Raw genomic sequence first — 16,587 nt, forward strand, 5'->3', positions numbered from 1 at the left:
TTAACCGATTTGTTCCGTCAATTTATATAGAATCTCCAGGGGGGTCCATCTATTTAGTATATTAAGTCCCATACGGACAGGCCAAATAAAACTGCTTCGGGTCACTTTGGAGGTATGTTGTTTAAATGATGCATGCATCCTAAGAGTCCGGAAGCCGCGCCAAAGCCATGATCCATTCCTAAGGACTGGAGTGTGGCTTTGGCATGGCTTCCTGACTCTTAGAACACATGTATCATTTAAATGGAGGACATTTTGGAACTCCGGGACAGAAGACTGAAATGTAGGGCATATCTTGGAAAAGGAGGACATCTGGTCACCCTGGCCCTGAGGCTTCTAAGCAAAAGTTTAGGATCAGAGATGATCCTGACTGGCAACCTTTCCTGAGAAGTGTAGAAGAGGGTTTGACAACCCTAGTTATTGATTTATTAGGTTTGTATATAACCTATTTCCCTTTATTCAGTAAGAATGAATAAATAAATATAATGTTAAAATATAAAAACTCAGGTAAATTAAAACACACCTCTCTCAGCAACCAGTTGTCAAAACCCTGCTTGGCCTGGCTTTTTACCATATATACTGAAATATAAGTTGACCTCATGTATAAGTCGAGGGCAAGTTTTGGGGCCAAAATTATGGATTTTGCTATGACCCATGGATAAGTCAACGCTAAAACTCAGGGGCATATAGCAAAGGATCTGAAGGATGAAGCAAAGCAAAATAATGTCAAGGAACTTATAAAATTCCAACAGACATAACTCTTTGTGCTTACTCTTAAGACTAGATGGATGAGAGAGTAGAGAGGGTCGGTGCTTCACATATTATACTCTTACTTTTCACCAAGAGATGGTTCCTTCTTTTAAATAAGAGTTGAGATACAGTACTTACTTTGACCCATGGATAAGTCAAGTCAGTTTTTGGGGTCAATTATTTGACCTACATTTCTAGACTTATACATGAGCATATACAGTATTTTATACAGACTAGCCCTGCATCTAACCCAATCAACCATCCAAGATAAATGCCACAATAAATTAGTCCATGCTTTTGTTCTGTGCCTTCAAGCCATTTCTGACTTATGGCAACCCTAAGGCAAGCCTATTGTGGGGTTTTCTTGCCAAGAGGAAGTTTGCCATTGTCTTCTCCTGAGACTGAGAAAATGTGACTTGCCCAAGGGGACCCAAAGGCTCTGATTGGTACATTGGGATATTTGTGACATCATCCACCTGGCCAATCACTTAAGGCTTTGAGCATTTGGGGCAACAAAGGAGCTTGCCTGGGAAAGGCTGTTCTGCCAACTAGCTGAAAAAATATTTAATATTTGTCCATTTCGGTTTTTACAGATGAAGCTGCTTGTTGAAAAGACCAATTCTATCAGCAATGTCAAAGAAGAGTGACTTTACTGATCTAGGACTTTTCTGGAGGGGAGGCTCTAAGACCAGCAAGACCAGCAATGCAGTGAGGTAAAAAGCTGCACTCCATCATAGGCCTTGTATAATGTGTTTTTTATTTGTGGTTATTAATGTTTTTAATTTGTTTTAATCCAGTTTGACACCACTTTAGCAACTGTGGTTAATTGCTACTGGGAACTGTAGTTTTGTGAGACATTTAGCTTTCTCTGTCAGAGAGCTCTGGTGCCACAACAAACTACAGTTCCCAGGATTCCATAGCATTGAGCCACAGCAGTTAAAGGATGTAGCCACACTGCATAAATAAAGCAGTTTGAGTCCATTTTATCTGTCATGGCTCCATCCTGTGGAATTCTGGGATTTGTAGTTTGGTGAGGGATTCAGCCTGGTCTATCAGAGAGCTCTGGTGTCACCAACAACCTAGTTTCTAGAATCCCATAGCATTGAGCCATGGAAGCTAAAGTGGTGTCAAAGTAGATTACTTTTGCAGTGTGGTTGCAGCCAAAAGTGGATCATTCTTACAGTGCAGAATGATGCATCCCAAGTGGATCATGGATCAAAGTGGATCATTTTACAGTGTAGATGCATCCAAAGTGTGGCTGCATCCAAAGTGGATCACTCCTATAATGTGATTTCATCCAAAGTGGACCATTCCTACAGTGTGGCTGCATCCAAAGTGGATCACTCCTACAATGTGGCTGCAGCAACCCGAAACGAACCCGGAAGTCACCATTCCTTGTGGCTATCTATACTTTTCTTTTTCTTATCTCTGCGGTCTCTACTCGAGCGACGCAGCTCAAAAAAAGGGGGAGGAGGATGCCGCTCTCCCAGAATGCAACGCGACTGCCGCGCATGCGCAGGAAGGGGAGGAGAAAAAAGAAAAGGCTGGCGCCCATCTCCCGCTTTCCCCTTGCTGCCGCCTCAGAGCTCCGGAGTCTCGGCTCCCGTTTGAACTTCCCGCCGGAGGGAGCTGGAAATGGCGGCTTTCCTCTCAGCGAAGAGGCGGCAAGGATAGGCCCGGGGCCTTTTCCTGGCGCTTCTGGGAGGAGCTTTTAGCCTCATCCCTCGCACGCTCCGCTCCCCGGCCATGTCGGCGGGGTTCTCCTTCGGGGCCGCCACTCTGCCTTCGGCCACGGCACCCGCTGGAGCAGGAGGCGGAGGAGGGGGCTTCTCCTTCGGGGCCACTCCCAGGTGAGAGGAGGGAAACATTGGGGGCCGAGATAACCCGGTTTGGCCCCGCTTTAACTCGTTGTCTGGCTCAAGGCTATGGAATTCTGGGAGTTGGAGTTTGTTGTGGGGCCCAGACTTATTGTGACTAAATATCTCACCTACCAATCCCAGAATTCCACAGCAGTGAAAGCAGTGTCAAACTGTATTAATTCTGCGGTGTAGATGCAGCTTCAAGCCATCCCTTTGTAGCTTAGCAGGGATTGACTTCATCGCCTGGATTGTATGGTCCTCCTTGTCGGTCTTCCAGAAGAAACCTCAGGGCTCCCCAGGCTGCTCTGTGTTCTGCTTCTTCAGCAAGAAGGTTGCTGACCCTTGGCTGCTCATGCCTTCGGGGAATGCGGAAACTCAGGCCATTCTCATCCCTTATAAAAGCTCAAAATCAACCTGCGTGGCATCTGTTGCTGCCTCTTTGGTTATCTAATATCAGAGGGCAAAGAGAATTTTGCAGGAAGGCACACAGAGGTTGTAGTTTTAGAAAACAAACTCCTGGCTCTAAAAATTAATTAACAGAAGTAGGCACAGCAGTTAAGATAAAGCCATCAGTCAAATGCTATTTTATCCAGTAACACAAACGCCATCCTAAAGTTTTCCCCCTTTGGTTAAACATAAAAGAGATAGCATCTTAGAGTTGGAAGGGGCTGCAGGAGCTAACAGTTCTTGCAATTGAATCCATTGGTCCATGTTCTAGCTCTCAGCGGAGTAGCAGGGGAAAAGGTGGCTCTGTCTTCTACATGATATCCCTTCAGGTATTTAAAGGCCCCATACAGACAGGCCAAAATGAAGCTGCTTCAGTTCACTTTGGAGGTAGGTGTTTCAATGATGCATGCGTCCTAAGAGTCTGGAAGCTGCACCAAAGCGCACTGGAGCATGGATTTGGTGCGGCTTCTGGACTCTTAGGACGCATGTATCATTAAACAGCATACTTGCAGAGTGTCTCAAAGCAGCTTTATTTTGGCCTGTCTGTATCAGGCCAAAGATAGCTTTCCTATCACTTCTTAGTCTTCTCTTCCTATCAGAACATAACTCCGTAAGGTGTACTCATAAGGCTTGATTTCAGACCTTGATCACTTTGTTGCTCTTTTCTGGCCACATTTAACTTGTCAATATCCTTTTGAACATTGGTGCCCAGAACTGGACACAATACTCCAGATGAGGTCTGACCAAGCAGTATAGGTTGGACTACTACTTCCCTTGATCTTGACACTGTACTATTCTGTTGATGCAACCTGTTGGCCACTTGGCCTCCTTTTTGCATGATTTCAAGGACATGGTGCTTTGGGGGGGGGTTAATCTTAAAAGAGCTCAGTTTCGGCATTAATAATAATAATAATAATATATATAAGATTTATTTATGCCACCCAATCACTGGGAATCCGGGTGGCTTACAACAGAGGGATAATACAAAGTAAAGCAATAACAATAAGCATGAAATAAAAAAAACAGATGTACATAGCAGCATATTGAACAATAACAATAAAATAAGATAAAAATCAACAGTACAGCAAATAACAAAAATATATAGCAATCATCATCGGCAAATTAATAGCAAACACATGGCAATTAATAAGCAAAACAAGTGAAATTACTCTTGTATTACTGTATTTAAAACTGATGGTAGGAAGAGGTTCAGCTATATCTCTCAGATTATTTCCTAACCCTTGGCTCGCCTTATCTGCAGATTTTTTATCCACAGATTCAAGCATCCACGGCTTGAAAATATCAAAAAAGTATAAATTACTAATAGCAAACCTTTATTTCCATTTTATATAAGGGACAGCATTTTGCTATCCCATTGTATTTAATGGAACTTGAGTATCCATGATTTTTTATCCATGGGGGTTTGGGGATCAAACCCCAGCAATAACAAGGACCCACGTATAATAGAAAGATGTCAGCTTTTGTCATTCAGCTTTTGATTAATTGAATCTACTCTGGGCCATAGTGTATATATAGTACTGTAAATACTAAGGAAAGGATCAAAACCCTCAAAAGTAAATGTGATTGCTGTATTTAAAGGTGGGCTAGAGGTGTTTGAGTTTTGTTTTTCATACTGATTCATACAACTGTAGTGTAGAAATGGGAACACTGAATCTGTGAGTTATATTTAACCTATTTGTTTTTAATTTGTTCTACTGGAGGACTTAACTTTGGGACATTGGGCTCAACAGCTACTGCTCTACAACAACAGCTTCTTCTGTGGGTTTCGGGACTGGGCTTTTTGTGCAAAGCCTGCTACTGGTTTTACGTTAGGAGGGGCTAATACAGGTAAATATGCATGCTGTATTTTCTACCCTGTCAAGTGAACTGACACTAATAAAGAAAATTATAGCAAAACATGAAATGAACAAGGCATGTAGAGCCATTGATAACATTGCATAGTTGGGCTATGAATGCCTTTGTCTAACAGTTTAAAAACTTGACAGTTATTCTTAATAAATAATCAATGCAATGTTTCACACCAACGTAAAGTAACCTTGTTGGCCTAAGAAAAGTTCCAGATTGCAATTAGGACAATACCTGTATTATGCCAATTGAAGGTAACGAAAACTGTGTCTCATAAGACAGTACAAAAGGCAGGAGTGGCAGTTGGCAGTGCTAAAGTCCACATACAGTCTAACGATGAATTTGAGGAAGAAATTGTAGTCAGTCAAATTAGGAACTACCAGTTGTCTTCATTTTTTTTGTGTCTCTCAGAATCGGAATGCTACCATGTAGTCATCATAGGCGGGGTACAAAACCGCCGCTTTGCGGCGCTCCCCCGCCGCCGCCATTTGCTCCGCGCGGGAGCCGCGCAGCCAAACCGCGCGACTCCGCGCGGAGCAAAAAAGAAGCTCCATTTGGAGCTTCTTCTTGCGGCGCCTCTATGACGTCGCGAGGCGCCTGGCGCGGACTCGCGACGTCATAGGCGCCGCGACACACGTCTGGACGCTGTGCGTCCAGTACGTAAAGATGGCGGCGCCCATGTAGAAGGTGCGCCGCCATCTTGTACGTATAGGATACGTACTAGGGTTAGGGGGGTGCGGAAGCCCGCCCCTTCCCTACCCAGTACGTATCCTATACGTACTATATGGCGGTGTGTATCCGGCCATAGTTTTCATGTTGCATCAGAGACTGTCTGTAAGATATAATAATAATAATAATAAAATAAAATAATAATAAAATAATACTTTATTTATATCCGCTTTTCTGTTGCCAAACAGGCAAGACTATGGCACAGAAACAATAGCAGCCTGAATGCTTATTTAGAATATATAAAATAGAGCTCTGTCTACCCTTAGATACACATGGGTTTCTTATTAAGTGGTCAGAAGAGGTGGGATGATTTTTATATTAATAAAACTGGATATAACTGTAGATGTATTATACAGCCACCCCTCCATTTTTGCAAACTGTGCCTCACCTATTCGCAGGTGGCAAATGGAGGGGGGGGGGGAAATGGGGCGCTGCCATTCAAGCCAGTGGGGCTTGAATATTGCCAATATATATATATATATATTTGCGAGGGGTCCGGAATGGATCCTCCACGAAAATGGAGGGGCGACTGTATTTTTAAGCATGATAGTGAATTTTTTTGTAGTAGAAAAGGATAGAAATAAAGTTCCAGTTTCAGATATTAACCTAAAGAAATATTATGTTCATTGTTGCCTAAACAAAGGTGTAACAAAAAACAAAACAACAAAACAATTTCCAGATCCATACTAGATCATATCTAGAACATATCTTTATCAGTACAAATTGAGGTGACAGTTTTTGAGACTGGGAAATATGAAGATGATTTGTAGGCCAAAAGATGGAGATAGCCCCCCAGTAACTGTTGGATTGTCTGTCAAATGAGGTCTAAATGGGATGGGTAGAAAGAATTTGTGGTATTTCTGAAGAAAAACTGGTAGTTCCCTGGGCTGCTTCTTCTGGTGTTGAAGTCTGCAATGATGTTTCCTCCCTAGTTTTGGAACTCATCATTGCATGCATTACAGTGATATTTCCTTATAAATAATGACTTGTTTGCAGTCATTGTTTCATGTTGGAAGCCTTGCTGCTCCCTAGAAAACCTCATTTTCTTTTTAAAAGAACACACCAGGTTATTTAACATTACTAGTTGAAGAGTTTGCATTTGGTACTTTGCAAGAAGTGAAAACTATGAAAGGCAAGCAGCAATGAAATTTAACTTGGATTTATTCTGTCATATTATTCAGGAACAGCAACGACCATTGCTACAGGATTAACATTAGGTAAGCAAGATATATTCAATGCTAGTTTTCATTTTTCTTTAAATGAGGTGATTAGATTCTGAAATGAAAAGATAAAGATGAAGAGAGATGAGGTATGCTTGGTAAACTTTGACTGTGGCTGCAGAAGGGATAGTATGTTGTATGTTTTCAAGTCACCTGTTGATTTATGGTGACCCTATGAATTTTCTAAGACAAGGAATAATCAGAGGTGGATTGCCAGTTCCTTCCTCTGAAATGTAGCCTACAGCACCTGGTTTTTGTTCAATTCTCTTCCAAGTACTAACCAAGGCTGACCCTGGTTAACTTCCAAGATTAGATGGGATCTGTGGGTTGATGGTATTTAGGATGGTTCTGTGTTACAGTCACTTAATATGCCCATTTTCTCAAGCAGTGGTCATGGTAAAAAATTAAAGTAAAAATGTATTAGGAAATTTTATAACAGTGTGTGATCTGTAATTGTATGCTGACCCCAGAGTTGACATGGTGCTGGAGTCATAATTTGCAGTAGCAATGCTCAGTTTTCATTATTTAGAGTATTTCTACCTCACCCTTTAGCCAAAAAAAAAACAAAAAAAACCCCTCAAATGCACTTACAAGTTATGTATTTGACAGTCCCTGCCCTCTGGTTTACAGTCTTAGGACACTTATGTCAGGCTAAAAAGCAGGATTTTAACAAAGTGTGTTTTTGGCCAGTACTTATCACACAATGTCATGTCCATCATGCTGCTGCCTTGCATTCCTTACCTTACTGCGCACCTTTTCACTGATGGGTGAAACATGTCACTAGGCTCTCAATCTCACTACTATTCCATTTCTGCCTTAATACACTAGGCCCATTCCACTGCAGTCTGGCTTTTCAGGCAGTCACATGGTGTGAGTGGGCGTGGTTCTGCTCCCCCCTCCTCTCCCCTGTTTCCCTTGTATCAATCATTTCTGCAGTGCCTCCCTGAAATCAGCTGTTGTGTGCATCTTCACACAGCAGTCAGCTTCAGGAAAGTGCTGGCAGCCAGGATCACTCCCCCCCCCCACACGCACACTTGCTCTCGAAGCACAGGGCTGTTGTGTATTTGACAGTGCGGAAAACAGATCACGCAACCATCGATTGCCAAAGCACTGTCATGGGGAAAAGTTTGAGAAGAAATGATGCCAAATTGGTATGCTTCCCTTCTTAAAGTAGTGAGGTAATGTCCTTAGAACATAAGAACCACCACGTTGGATCAGATCAGCAGCAGATCTGTTCCAACATTTAGTTAACACAGTTATTAGTTAGTTGCTTTTGAGAAACCTGCACCCTCCATTGTAGGTTCCTCAAAAACCGGTGCATAGAAGCATTCTGACTGTGGAGTTGGTATATAGCCATCCTGACTTTTCTCTGTTTAAGGCTCTCTCTTGCATTAATTTATCGATTCCCTCTTAATTCTGAAGTGCAAGTTGGCAACTACACCTATATCTTGTGGCAGTTAATTCTAGTTTAATTGTGCACTACATTTTTAAGACATGGCACAGAAGAGAAAAGGAATGCGGAGGGAGAAGAGAAAGAAAAATAATCTTAATGCGTACAATGACCTTCTAACAACTTGCTAGAATAGCTGCTGTTAGTTGGCATTTGAGGCACAACGTATCTGCTGCTTCTGCTTTTTGTGCTCTCATAGCAGTTGTGTCTAAACTGTTGGTGGACAAAATGTGGCTGATGGGCCATGTGCAACCTCTAGGACACTTTTTTGCCTCAAGGCTATTTTTACACCCCCAGATCTTTTCCGAATCTCCCCCCAAATTTTTATTCACTCTCAGGAAAATGCAGGGGTGTTCAGGGGCCCATGGTGGGCTCAAACTTTATTTTGAAATGGTAACTTTGGCTTTCTGGAAGCTAGTAATTGTTTTTATCCATAATACTGGTCACTGATTTCAACATCTACTGTATAAGAAAATATTTGAAGCAAGAAGCTAAGCAAGCTTGGGCAGAGCCAGCTAGTCAAAGCTGATGGCATATTGTGAGTGGAGGGGCTTGTGGAGAAAAGAATATAACTTAAAGGGTTTTCTGTTAAATGATTAGATAATATTAATTAGGAAGAGCAAAATGAAGGAGATCTAAATAAGATATGATGGGAACTGAAAATGTGAAGAGAATTTTGGTAGAAGTGTTACTTTGTCAGAAACGGAGGTGCTAACTATATGTGTGGAACCAGCCTAAGGCTAGACACTTTTTTTGTTGTATAATCTTTACTGTTTTTGTTTTCTACATCTGTCTGAATGTTTTTAATTTAATACTCAACAAGTACAACTATTCATGCTTTACCAAACTGAATACAGTCGCCCCTCTGTTTTCACAGACTTGAAGTCCGCAGCCCTTGCCTGTTCGCAGGTGGTAAATGTAGGGGGACAAAAGCCATTCAAGCCAATGGGGCTTGAATATGGGTGAATTTCCGTTTTCATAGGGGGGGGGGGGGGGGCCGGAATGCATCCCCTGTGAAAACAGAGGGGCAACTGTACATTGATTAATGCAGCCACTTGTCCACTATAGAAATCACCTTGAGACCCAAGTGCCAGATCTAGGGAGGGATCTTAAGGGTAAATGGATAAGGTGAATGATAGGAGCCCAAGGACTGGAAATCCAGGGCCAACCTGGACAGGGTAGCTTTCACAGTGGTTGAATAATTTTTCTGGGGGGAAATGTACCGTAGTTCAGTTTCTCCTCAATTTTCATAGGCTGTGTATAGTTCTCTAGCAGTGTTTAGAATGTAACATCTACATTTGACTAAAGCCATCCAGTTTAAATGAAACAGTGAAGGCAAGCATCAAAACAAGACTGAAATTTAATTGTTCCTTTGTAGGCACACCTGCATCTACTTCTGCCTCTACCGCAGGCCTTAGTTTAGCATTTAACAAACCTGCAGGATCAGCTACACCATTTGCTCTGCCAGTTACCTCTACCTCTACTGGTCTCACACTTTCTTCTGCCCTAACATCAGCTCCAGCAGCAGGTGAGACAATAATGTTTTTGTGCTCAGGTCCTTTCTTTCCAATATAGATATCAGTATCTCAGATGGATCAGAACTGTTCTGATAAAAATGGCAAAGAGGGTTTCTGTTAAAATAGTTTGATACAGCACAGTCTGGGGATCCTACTGCTTGATGGCCATCTGTTGGGGATGCTTTGATTGAGAGTTCCTGCATGGCAGGGGGTTGGACTGGATGGCCCTTATGGTCTCCTCCAACTCTACAATTCTATGATTTTCCTTTGAAGATGTGTAGTGGTGGTATATCATGACTGTATTCCCATTCACCGATAGTATCATAAGCCTATTCATCCAACATGATTCAAAATAGAGAAACCGGTCTCATTGTTATTGGAATCCTAAAACAAAAGTGCAGGTTTAAAGACCATGCATCACATTTAGCCAGCTTTAGCCTCAAGATTATGTGTTAAGGATTTTCCATATTTCATGCCAGTAATAGAACTTTAGTAGAATAGTTTCTTTAAATAAATCTGAAGAGGCATATCATTACTCCAACTTGTTGCAGTGGGATCCATATGCATTGTTCTGTGAGGACAAGTACCTCTTTAAATGATTACATCTTTGCTTAAAATTCAGGATCTTCTGGCTTTACGTTAAATTTGGGAGGCACAGCTGCACCAACCACAAGTGCATCCACAGGCCTTTCTCTGGGAGGAGCCTTGGCTGGTTTAGGAGGGACACTATTCCCCAACGCAAGCACATCTACAACAGGTGACTTCTTTGATATCTTAACTATCCAGTTATTTAAATTAATTACAGCCTTGGGGAGAGGTGGGTAAGAAATGTTGTTGTTGTTAGATAATCTCTAAATCTAATGTGCTTGTGTTTAGGTCACCTATATTATATTGAACTCAGAAAGTTTTGAATAGGCATGTGTAGAGTTGTGCTGCAAGATGTATTGCTTTCATACTGCTTTCAAAATGTTTCTAAGTTCTGCACAGTGGGATAGCCCATTCAATACATATGTGATATATAGTTTTCAGTTCTCATTGCTTGCACTATATTTCTTTAAAACTAATGTTATAAGTCATTTTTTGAAATGGATGCATGAAGACAGTAAGATAACAATTGCTGCATTGTTTGCAGGGCTTGGGCAGAATGTATTTGGTTTGACTCTTGGAACAGCTGCAGCACCTGCTGCTACAGTTAATGGAGGTCTTGGTGGCATAGACTTCAGTAGTTCTTCAGATAAAAAGAGTAAGTTTTAACAGGACTCACAAGATGTGTGCTTTGAGATTAATTACTAAGCATGACCATTGAATGATGTTTTATAGAAGTTTTGGTCTTTTAACTTTTAAGGAGCACAGTGAATTCCTTCTGAAACAACCCATTTCTTTCCCCCATGTTAGTAACAGTTATCTAATACTGCATGGGCAATTCTGTTACAGTATTTGTAACCATTACAGTGTTTATAGAGCATTACAGAATGAACAGAGTGTGTACTACGTATTTTAAAATATTTAAAATAATTCCTTTCTTTTTTTAAAAAAAAATCCACCAAACTATATTATGACCATCTGTCAAGCAGATTGAATTAGAAGCAGCTGTGCTGTGTTTTTAAACAGTGGGGAAAGAGAAAATAATCTGTCCTGAAACTAATTTTAAAAACACTGTAACTTCAGTATTATACAGTCCACCCTTTTTATCCTCAGGGGATCCATTGTGGACCTCCCTGCAGATAATGGAAAACAAGGAACCTCGAGTCCCAGTGTCCTTAATGGTGGGTGTGACACATGCACCCATTGAATGCAGTGGGGCTTGCCATCTGCCAATGTTTAAATCTGTGGATGGCAAGCCCGTGGATATTGAGAACCCACTAAATTATTGTGGGCTTTCTGCTGGCTATGAGTATTCATGAGTCACTGTAAATGCTTGTTTGTGTTTGATGCAATCTTGGATATCACCTGGATTATTTTTTAATTGGTATTCTGAGTCCTAAATTTAAACAGATCACCCTCTAACATATGGCTGATGGCAGAGAAACAGCACTGGGAATATTTACAACCACCTTTCTGGAATGTATGCAATTCCGTAAACCTGATTCTGCTAAAGTGTCCTCTTTCCTGGAATAGTCTATAATCTGTTGATGTTCAGGTGTGGGCAACAGTTGGGGGCTAGGGGACTATTTGGCCTCCAAGGAACCTTGGACAACTGCATCCCCCATTTTTTCCTCCTGGCGCATTGGGGGCAATTTCCCGCTGTCTTTGATAAGGGAATAAGCCCTTTTGGAACAGTCATAATAATAATAATAATCATATTTATACCCCGCTCTTTAGCCAAAAGTTTATCAGAGCGGCTATTCTTTTGACACTTTCATGCTTAAAAATCAATAGATCCTTCTCAATTTTAATAAAAAATATTTTCTTCTAGGTGACAAAACAGGAACAAGAGCAGAGTAAGTATCAATTTGTAGTTACAGAATTGTTTGTTGTGTCTCTAAAGCATACAGAAATACTTATTTGGCTATATTGATTAGGTTTAATTTTAATCCTAATAAGCTAGGATCATGAAGGTGATGGGGATTCTGCTTAGTTATAGGGTGCATCTACACTGTAGAAATAATGCAGTTTGATACCACTTTTAACTGGAATGGCTCCATCCTACAGAATCCTGGGATTTGTAGTTTTGTGAGGCACCAGCACTCTGGCATAGAAGACCAAAGATCCTGTAAACCTCAAATCCCAGGATTCCATATGATAGAGCTACAGCACTTAAAATGGTGTCAAGCTGCATTGATTCTACAGTGGAGATGCACCCATAGTTTCCAGGAAGGAACATAGAGCTCTAAATCTATATATTTGACTCTCATTTCTCATTTCTTTAAAAGAAAAATTTGAGTGAAATAAGGAGGAGTTGGGTAAGGAAAAGGCTTTTGAAACTCCTACTTGTGCTACTTTGTTATCTGTGATTGTCAACAGGCTTTATGCAGTTCTTTATTGTTAGAATGTTAAGTAAAAGCTGTGGCTGAACATTATCTGTTCACAGGGATAGTAAAGCACTAAAAGATGAAAATCTACCTCCAGTAATTTGCCAAGATGTTGAAAATCTTCAGTAAGTATTTTCTCAGTTCTTGGACATAGTTTTATATAGTTTTTACTGCATGTTAATAATTTTTAGGTTTGATTTTTAACTCATAAAGTGTTTTATTTTTAAAATCCTATATTTATACTTTTATTATGATTTTGTATGGTTTTTTTTAACTTGTACTGTTTTAAATATGATGTTAGCTGCCTTGCTCACATTATCAGGAGAAAAGTGAGATTTAAATATTTAAAATAATATAAATATAAGTTGGATATGCAAATACTTCAATAAAAGACTTAATTCATTAAACTTTTTTATTTGCTGATATACTGAATTCTTATAGCTGTGAGCATTCTGCTAACACAGATTCTGTATCCTACAATTTTACAAATTCTGTATGAGGCAATCCTGTTGTCTTGCCCAGTAAAATCACTTTCAAGTAAAACTGGGGCGTTCTGTTTTACCATATATTGTCTCATTTTTGTTATTTCTGCATCCCCCCCCCCCCCCCAGGAAGTTTGTAAAAGAACAAAAGCAGGTTCAAGAGGAAATCAGTCGGATGTCTTCTAAAGCAATGCTTAAAGTACAGGAAGACATCAAAGCTTTGAAACAGCTTTTATCAGTGGCTGCCAGTGGATTACAGAGAAATACTCTTAATATTGATAAATTGAAAGTGGAAACTGCTCAGGTAAACTTGTCTTTTGGTTGTTAGGAAGGATCCGATTAGGGGAATTTCTGAATTTAGCTCAGTTGCTGAGAAGGGAGGGTCCTAACAACATCCTTGTGAGACCTTGTCCCGTGATGTATACAAGAGGTCCACAAGAATTCCTTTGAGAGATGATGCTGAAACAGACTGCTTCAATTAAGTATAAATATTTATTAAAAGGAGAAAACAAACACACAGCAAAGGGCACGTGTATACACTCAGTTCTTAATGAAAGTAAAGGAGGGAAATTCAGGAGAGAGTTGAGAGAGGCAAATGTACAGGAGATACTTACTTCCAAAGGCTTCTCCGGGAACCAGATGTGAATGTAGATGATGAAAGGACACGACTGCCGAAACATGGGGGGGAAATGGCCAGTCTGACATGAAGCCAGGCTGTATTCTGAATATAGCATATAGTTGTGTGCTAGACTGAGGCTTATATAGACAATTTCTAGCTATGAACTTAATGGCTTAGCTGCAGCCAAGACAAAGGGTATAAAGACCTGAGCTTTTGTTAAACCAAGGTGAAGAATAGACTTAGCCAAGGCACTTGGATCTGAACACAATCAAGCAAGGCAAACAGATGAATAGATGACCATTGACTTAATCACTGGGCCATCAGATGTGAGGCTGAAAACAAACAGCCAGTATTGTACTGGTTTTTGGAGATGGTTTTTCTTGTCTAGCAACTCCCAAACTTCCTGTGGGGAATTTACAGTCCTTGTCTCTAGGGCTCCTACTCTTTGCAAGCTGCCTACATGACATCTCTGCTTTGGAGAAATGGCGGTGCTTCTAGGAGGTCAGCTTGGGGTCAAAGTGAATTCCACACACACTCCAAAATTTAATATAAATTGATATGCTCTAACATGGTGACTAACTGTTGCATCTGCTCTGCTAAGGTTTGGGACTTTCTTGTGAAATTCCATAGGTTTAACTGGTTCTACTTTCTGCCCAGTATGTTTATGAAGTATTCTGGGCAAACTATTAAATTACACAGTTCAGTGCTGTGGATTTCATCCAAGTTATATGAAGTGTTTATCTCTTTGTCTTACTTTGGAATTTTGCCATGTTATGTCTTTGTCTTGCTTATTTAGAATTTTGTTGTGTGCTTTCAAGTTGTTTCTAACTTATGGTGACTATCATGGGGTTTTCTTTGCAAGATTTGTTCAGAGGGGTTTTGCCTTTGCCTTCATCTGAGGCTGAGGGAATATGCCTTGTCCCATGTCACCCAGTAGGTTTCTATTCGAACCCCAGTCTCCAGAGTCATAGCCAGTGCTCAAACCACTGCACCACCCTGGCTCATCATATACTTTTATAATGAATGCTTCCTGCAAATGCGCATAATACATTGTCCAAAAGCTTTATTGAAGGTGGAATTGATTGTTTCTCTTTTAATTACTATAACAATGGAAAGGAAATCAGTTCAACATGTGAGGAAGTTTACTGTTCAGGATAATCACTTAGCTCCAGGGAGAATATTGTTCCCTGAAACAGGCTTATTTTATGTGGAAATCTAACTATCGCACAAAAATGTGCATGATCTCTTGCAGGAACTTAAAAATGCTGAAATAGCATTAAGGACACAGAAAACTCCTCCTGGCCTTCAACATGAAAATACAGCACCTGCAGAGTAAGTACAAGTTTAGAGATTGTGTCTATAATGTACACGCGTACACTATAAGCTATTTAAAAGGGAATGGATGGGTTGGGAATGAAGGAGTCAAACAGTATTTGAGACTAATTTATTTTAGTCTGAGATTTCATAAATATCAGTTTACTTCTTGACATATCCACAGGAGATCTGTTCCAGGCTTCACTCCCTGCAGATACCAAAATCTATGGGAGCTCAAGTCCTGCTGTTCCCAATTGTGGCACGTGCATGCAGCCACACCATCATTAGGAACAGCCACAGTTGTGCCAGTGCAGCCATTGGGGACAACAAGGGCTGTCCCTAATGGCTGCATGGCCATGTGCGTGCTCCGCCATTGGGGATTACCAGAGGCTTGCCATCCATGGATGGTGAAATTTGCAGATGGCAAGTCTGCAGACAAGGAGGCCCCACTATATATTTCATACAGGCCAGAGCTAAAGGGCTATTTTTTTCATATGGAAGATGTTTTTTTGCTCATAGATGCTGTTCAGTTTTTCATACAAGAGAGAAGCATGAGAAATTAGGTTCCAGTGACATGGCTTGTCAGTAGGCATTGATTAAAGAAGATGCCGTTTTCCCAAGTGCTGGGGAATCGTGTGTGTTGAAATTGTACGTCTAGGCTTCATTTGATTTAAAGCATTTTTGTTACCCTTTAAGACTGAGGTTTTCATGAAATTAGTAGCAAATAAGAGAAGTCAGCCTACTAGCTTACATCTAGGGCATGATGAATAAAGAAGAGAGGATGAGAGAAAAGCAGAACAGTTACCTTCCTATCTTTTACTTTTTTATGGGAAGAAATTGCATCTATCAATTAATTGCTCTAAAATATACTTAATTTAGCTACTTCAGGATCTTGATAGAGCAGTTTGAAGTACAATTGCAGCAGTACAGGCAACAAATTGAAGAACTGGAAAACCATCTTGCCACCCAAGCAAATAATTCACATATAACTCCACAAGGTAAAAATGAGTGTTCTCATATATTTTATTAATTGCTTCATCATATAGTGACTTTTATCATTTGGTAATATGCAAGGATTTCTGTTCAGATTTTGGCAAGTCAGTAGAAGGAATTGGGAAATTGTTTGGGGTCTAATTTTGGGCCTAAACACCATCACAAGCCTTTTAAATTGAAAACAAAACAAAAAAAAATCCTAATATATTGGCCTGAATATATATAGTGATCTTGCACATCCAAAGGACAACAACCACCAAAGTGTTATCTAGTCTTGTATGCCCTTTTGCCACTAGTGCCAAGCAGTTTTTATTCTGGTGAGTTTTCCTGGGATGTCCCACATCCATGTTCTGCAGGTGAAGAAGAGCTTGT

General features: G+C 40.5%; 1 protein-coding gene across 1 annotated transcript in view; it reads left to right on the forward strand.

Annotated features, from left to right (window-relative positions):
* Positions 1-1,331: 1,331 nt before the first annotated feature.
* Positions 1,332-16,587, forward strand: part of NUP58 (nucleoporin 58) — a 32,382-nt gene continuing 17,126 nt past the window's right edge. The window contains 13 exon segments of the mRNA XM_042457732.1: positions 1,332-1,460; positions 4,764-4,807; positions 4,810-4,854; positions 4,857-4,901; positions 6,830-6,865; positions 9,697-9,846; positions 10,458-10,592; positions 10,968-11,078; positions 12,252-12,276; positions 12,867-12,932; positions 13,419-13,593; positions 15,161-15,240; positions 16,102-16,220. Coding sequence (XP_042313666.1) covers positions 1,378-1,460; positions 4,764-4,807; positions 4,810-4,854; positions 4,857-4,901; positions 6,830-6,865; positions 9,697-9,846; positions 10,458-10,592; positions 10,968-11,078; positions 12,252-12,276; positions 12,867-12,932; positions 13,419-13,593; positions 15,161-15,240; positions 16,102-16,220 — 1,114 coding nt within the window. The 5' untranslated portion in view covers positions 1,332-1,377.

Source organism: Sceloporus undulatus, chromosome 3, assembly GCF_019175285.1.
Source record: "Sceloporus undulatus isolate JIND9_A2432 ecotype Alabama chromosome 3, SceUnd_v1.1, whole genome shotgun sequence".
NCBI lineage: Eukaryota > Metazoa > Chordata > Lepidosauria > Squamata > Phrynosomatidae > Sceloporus > Sceloporus undulatus.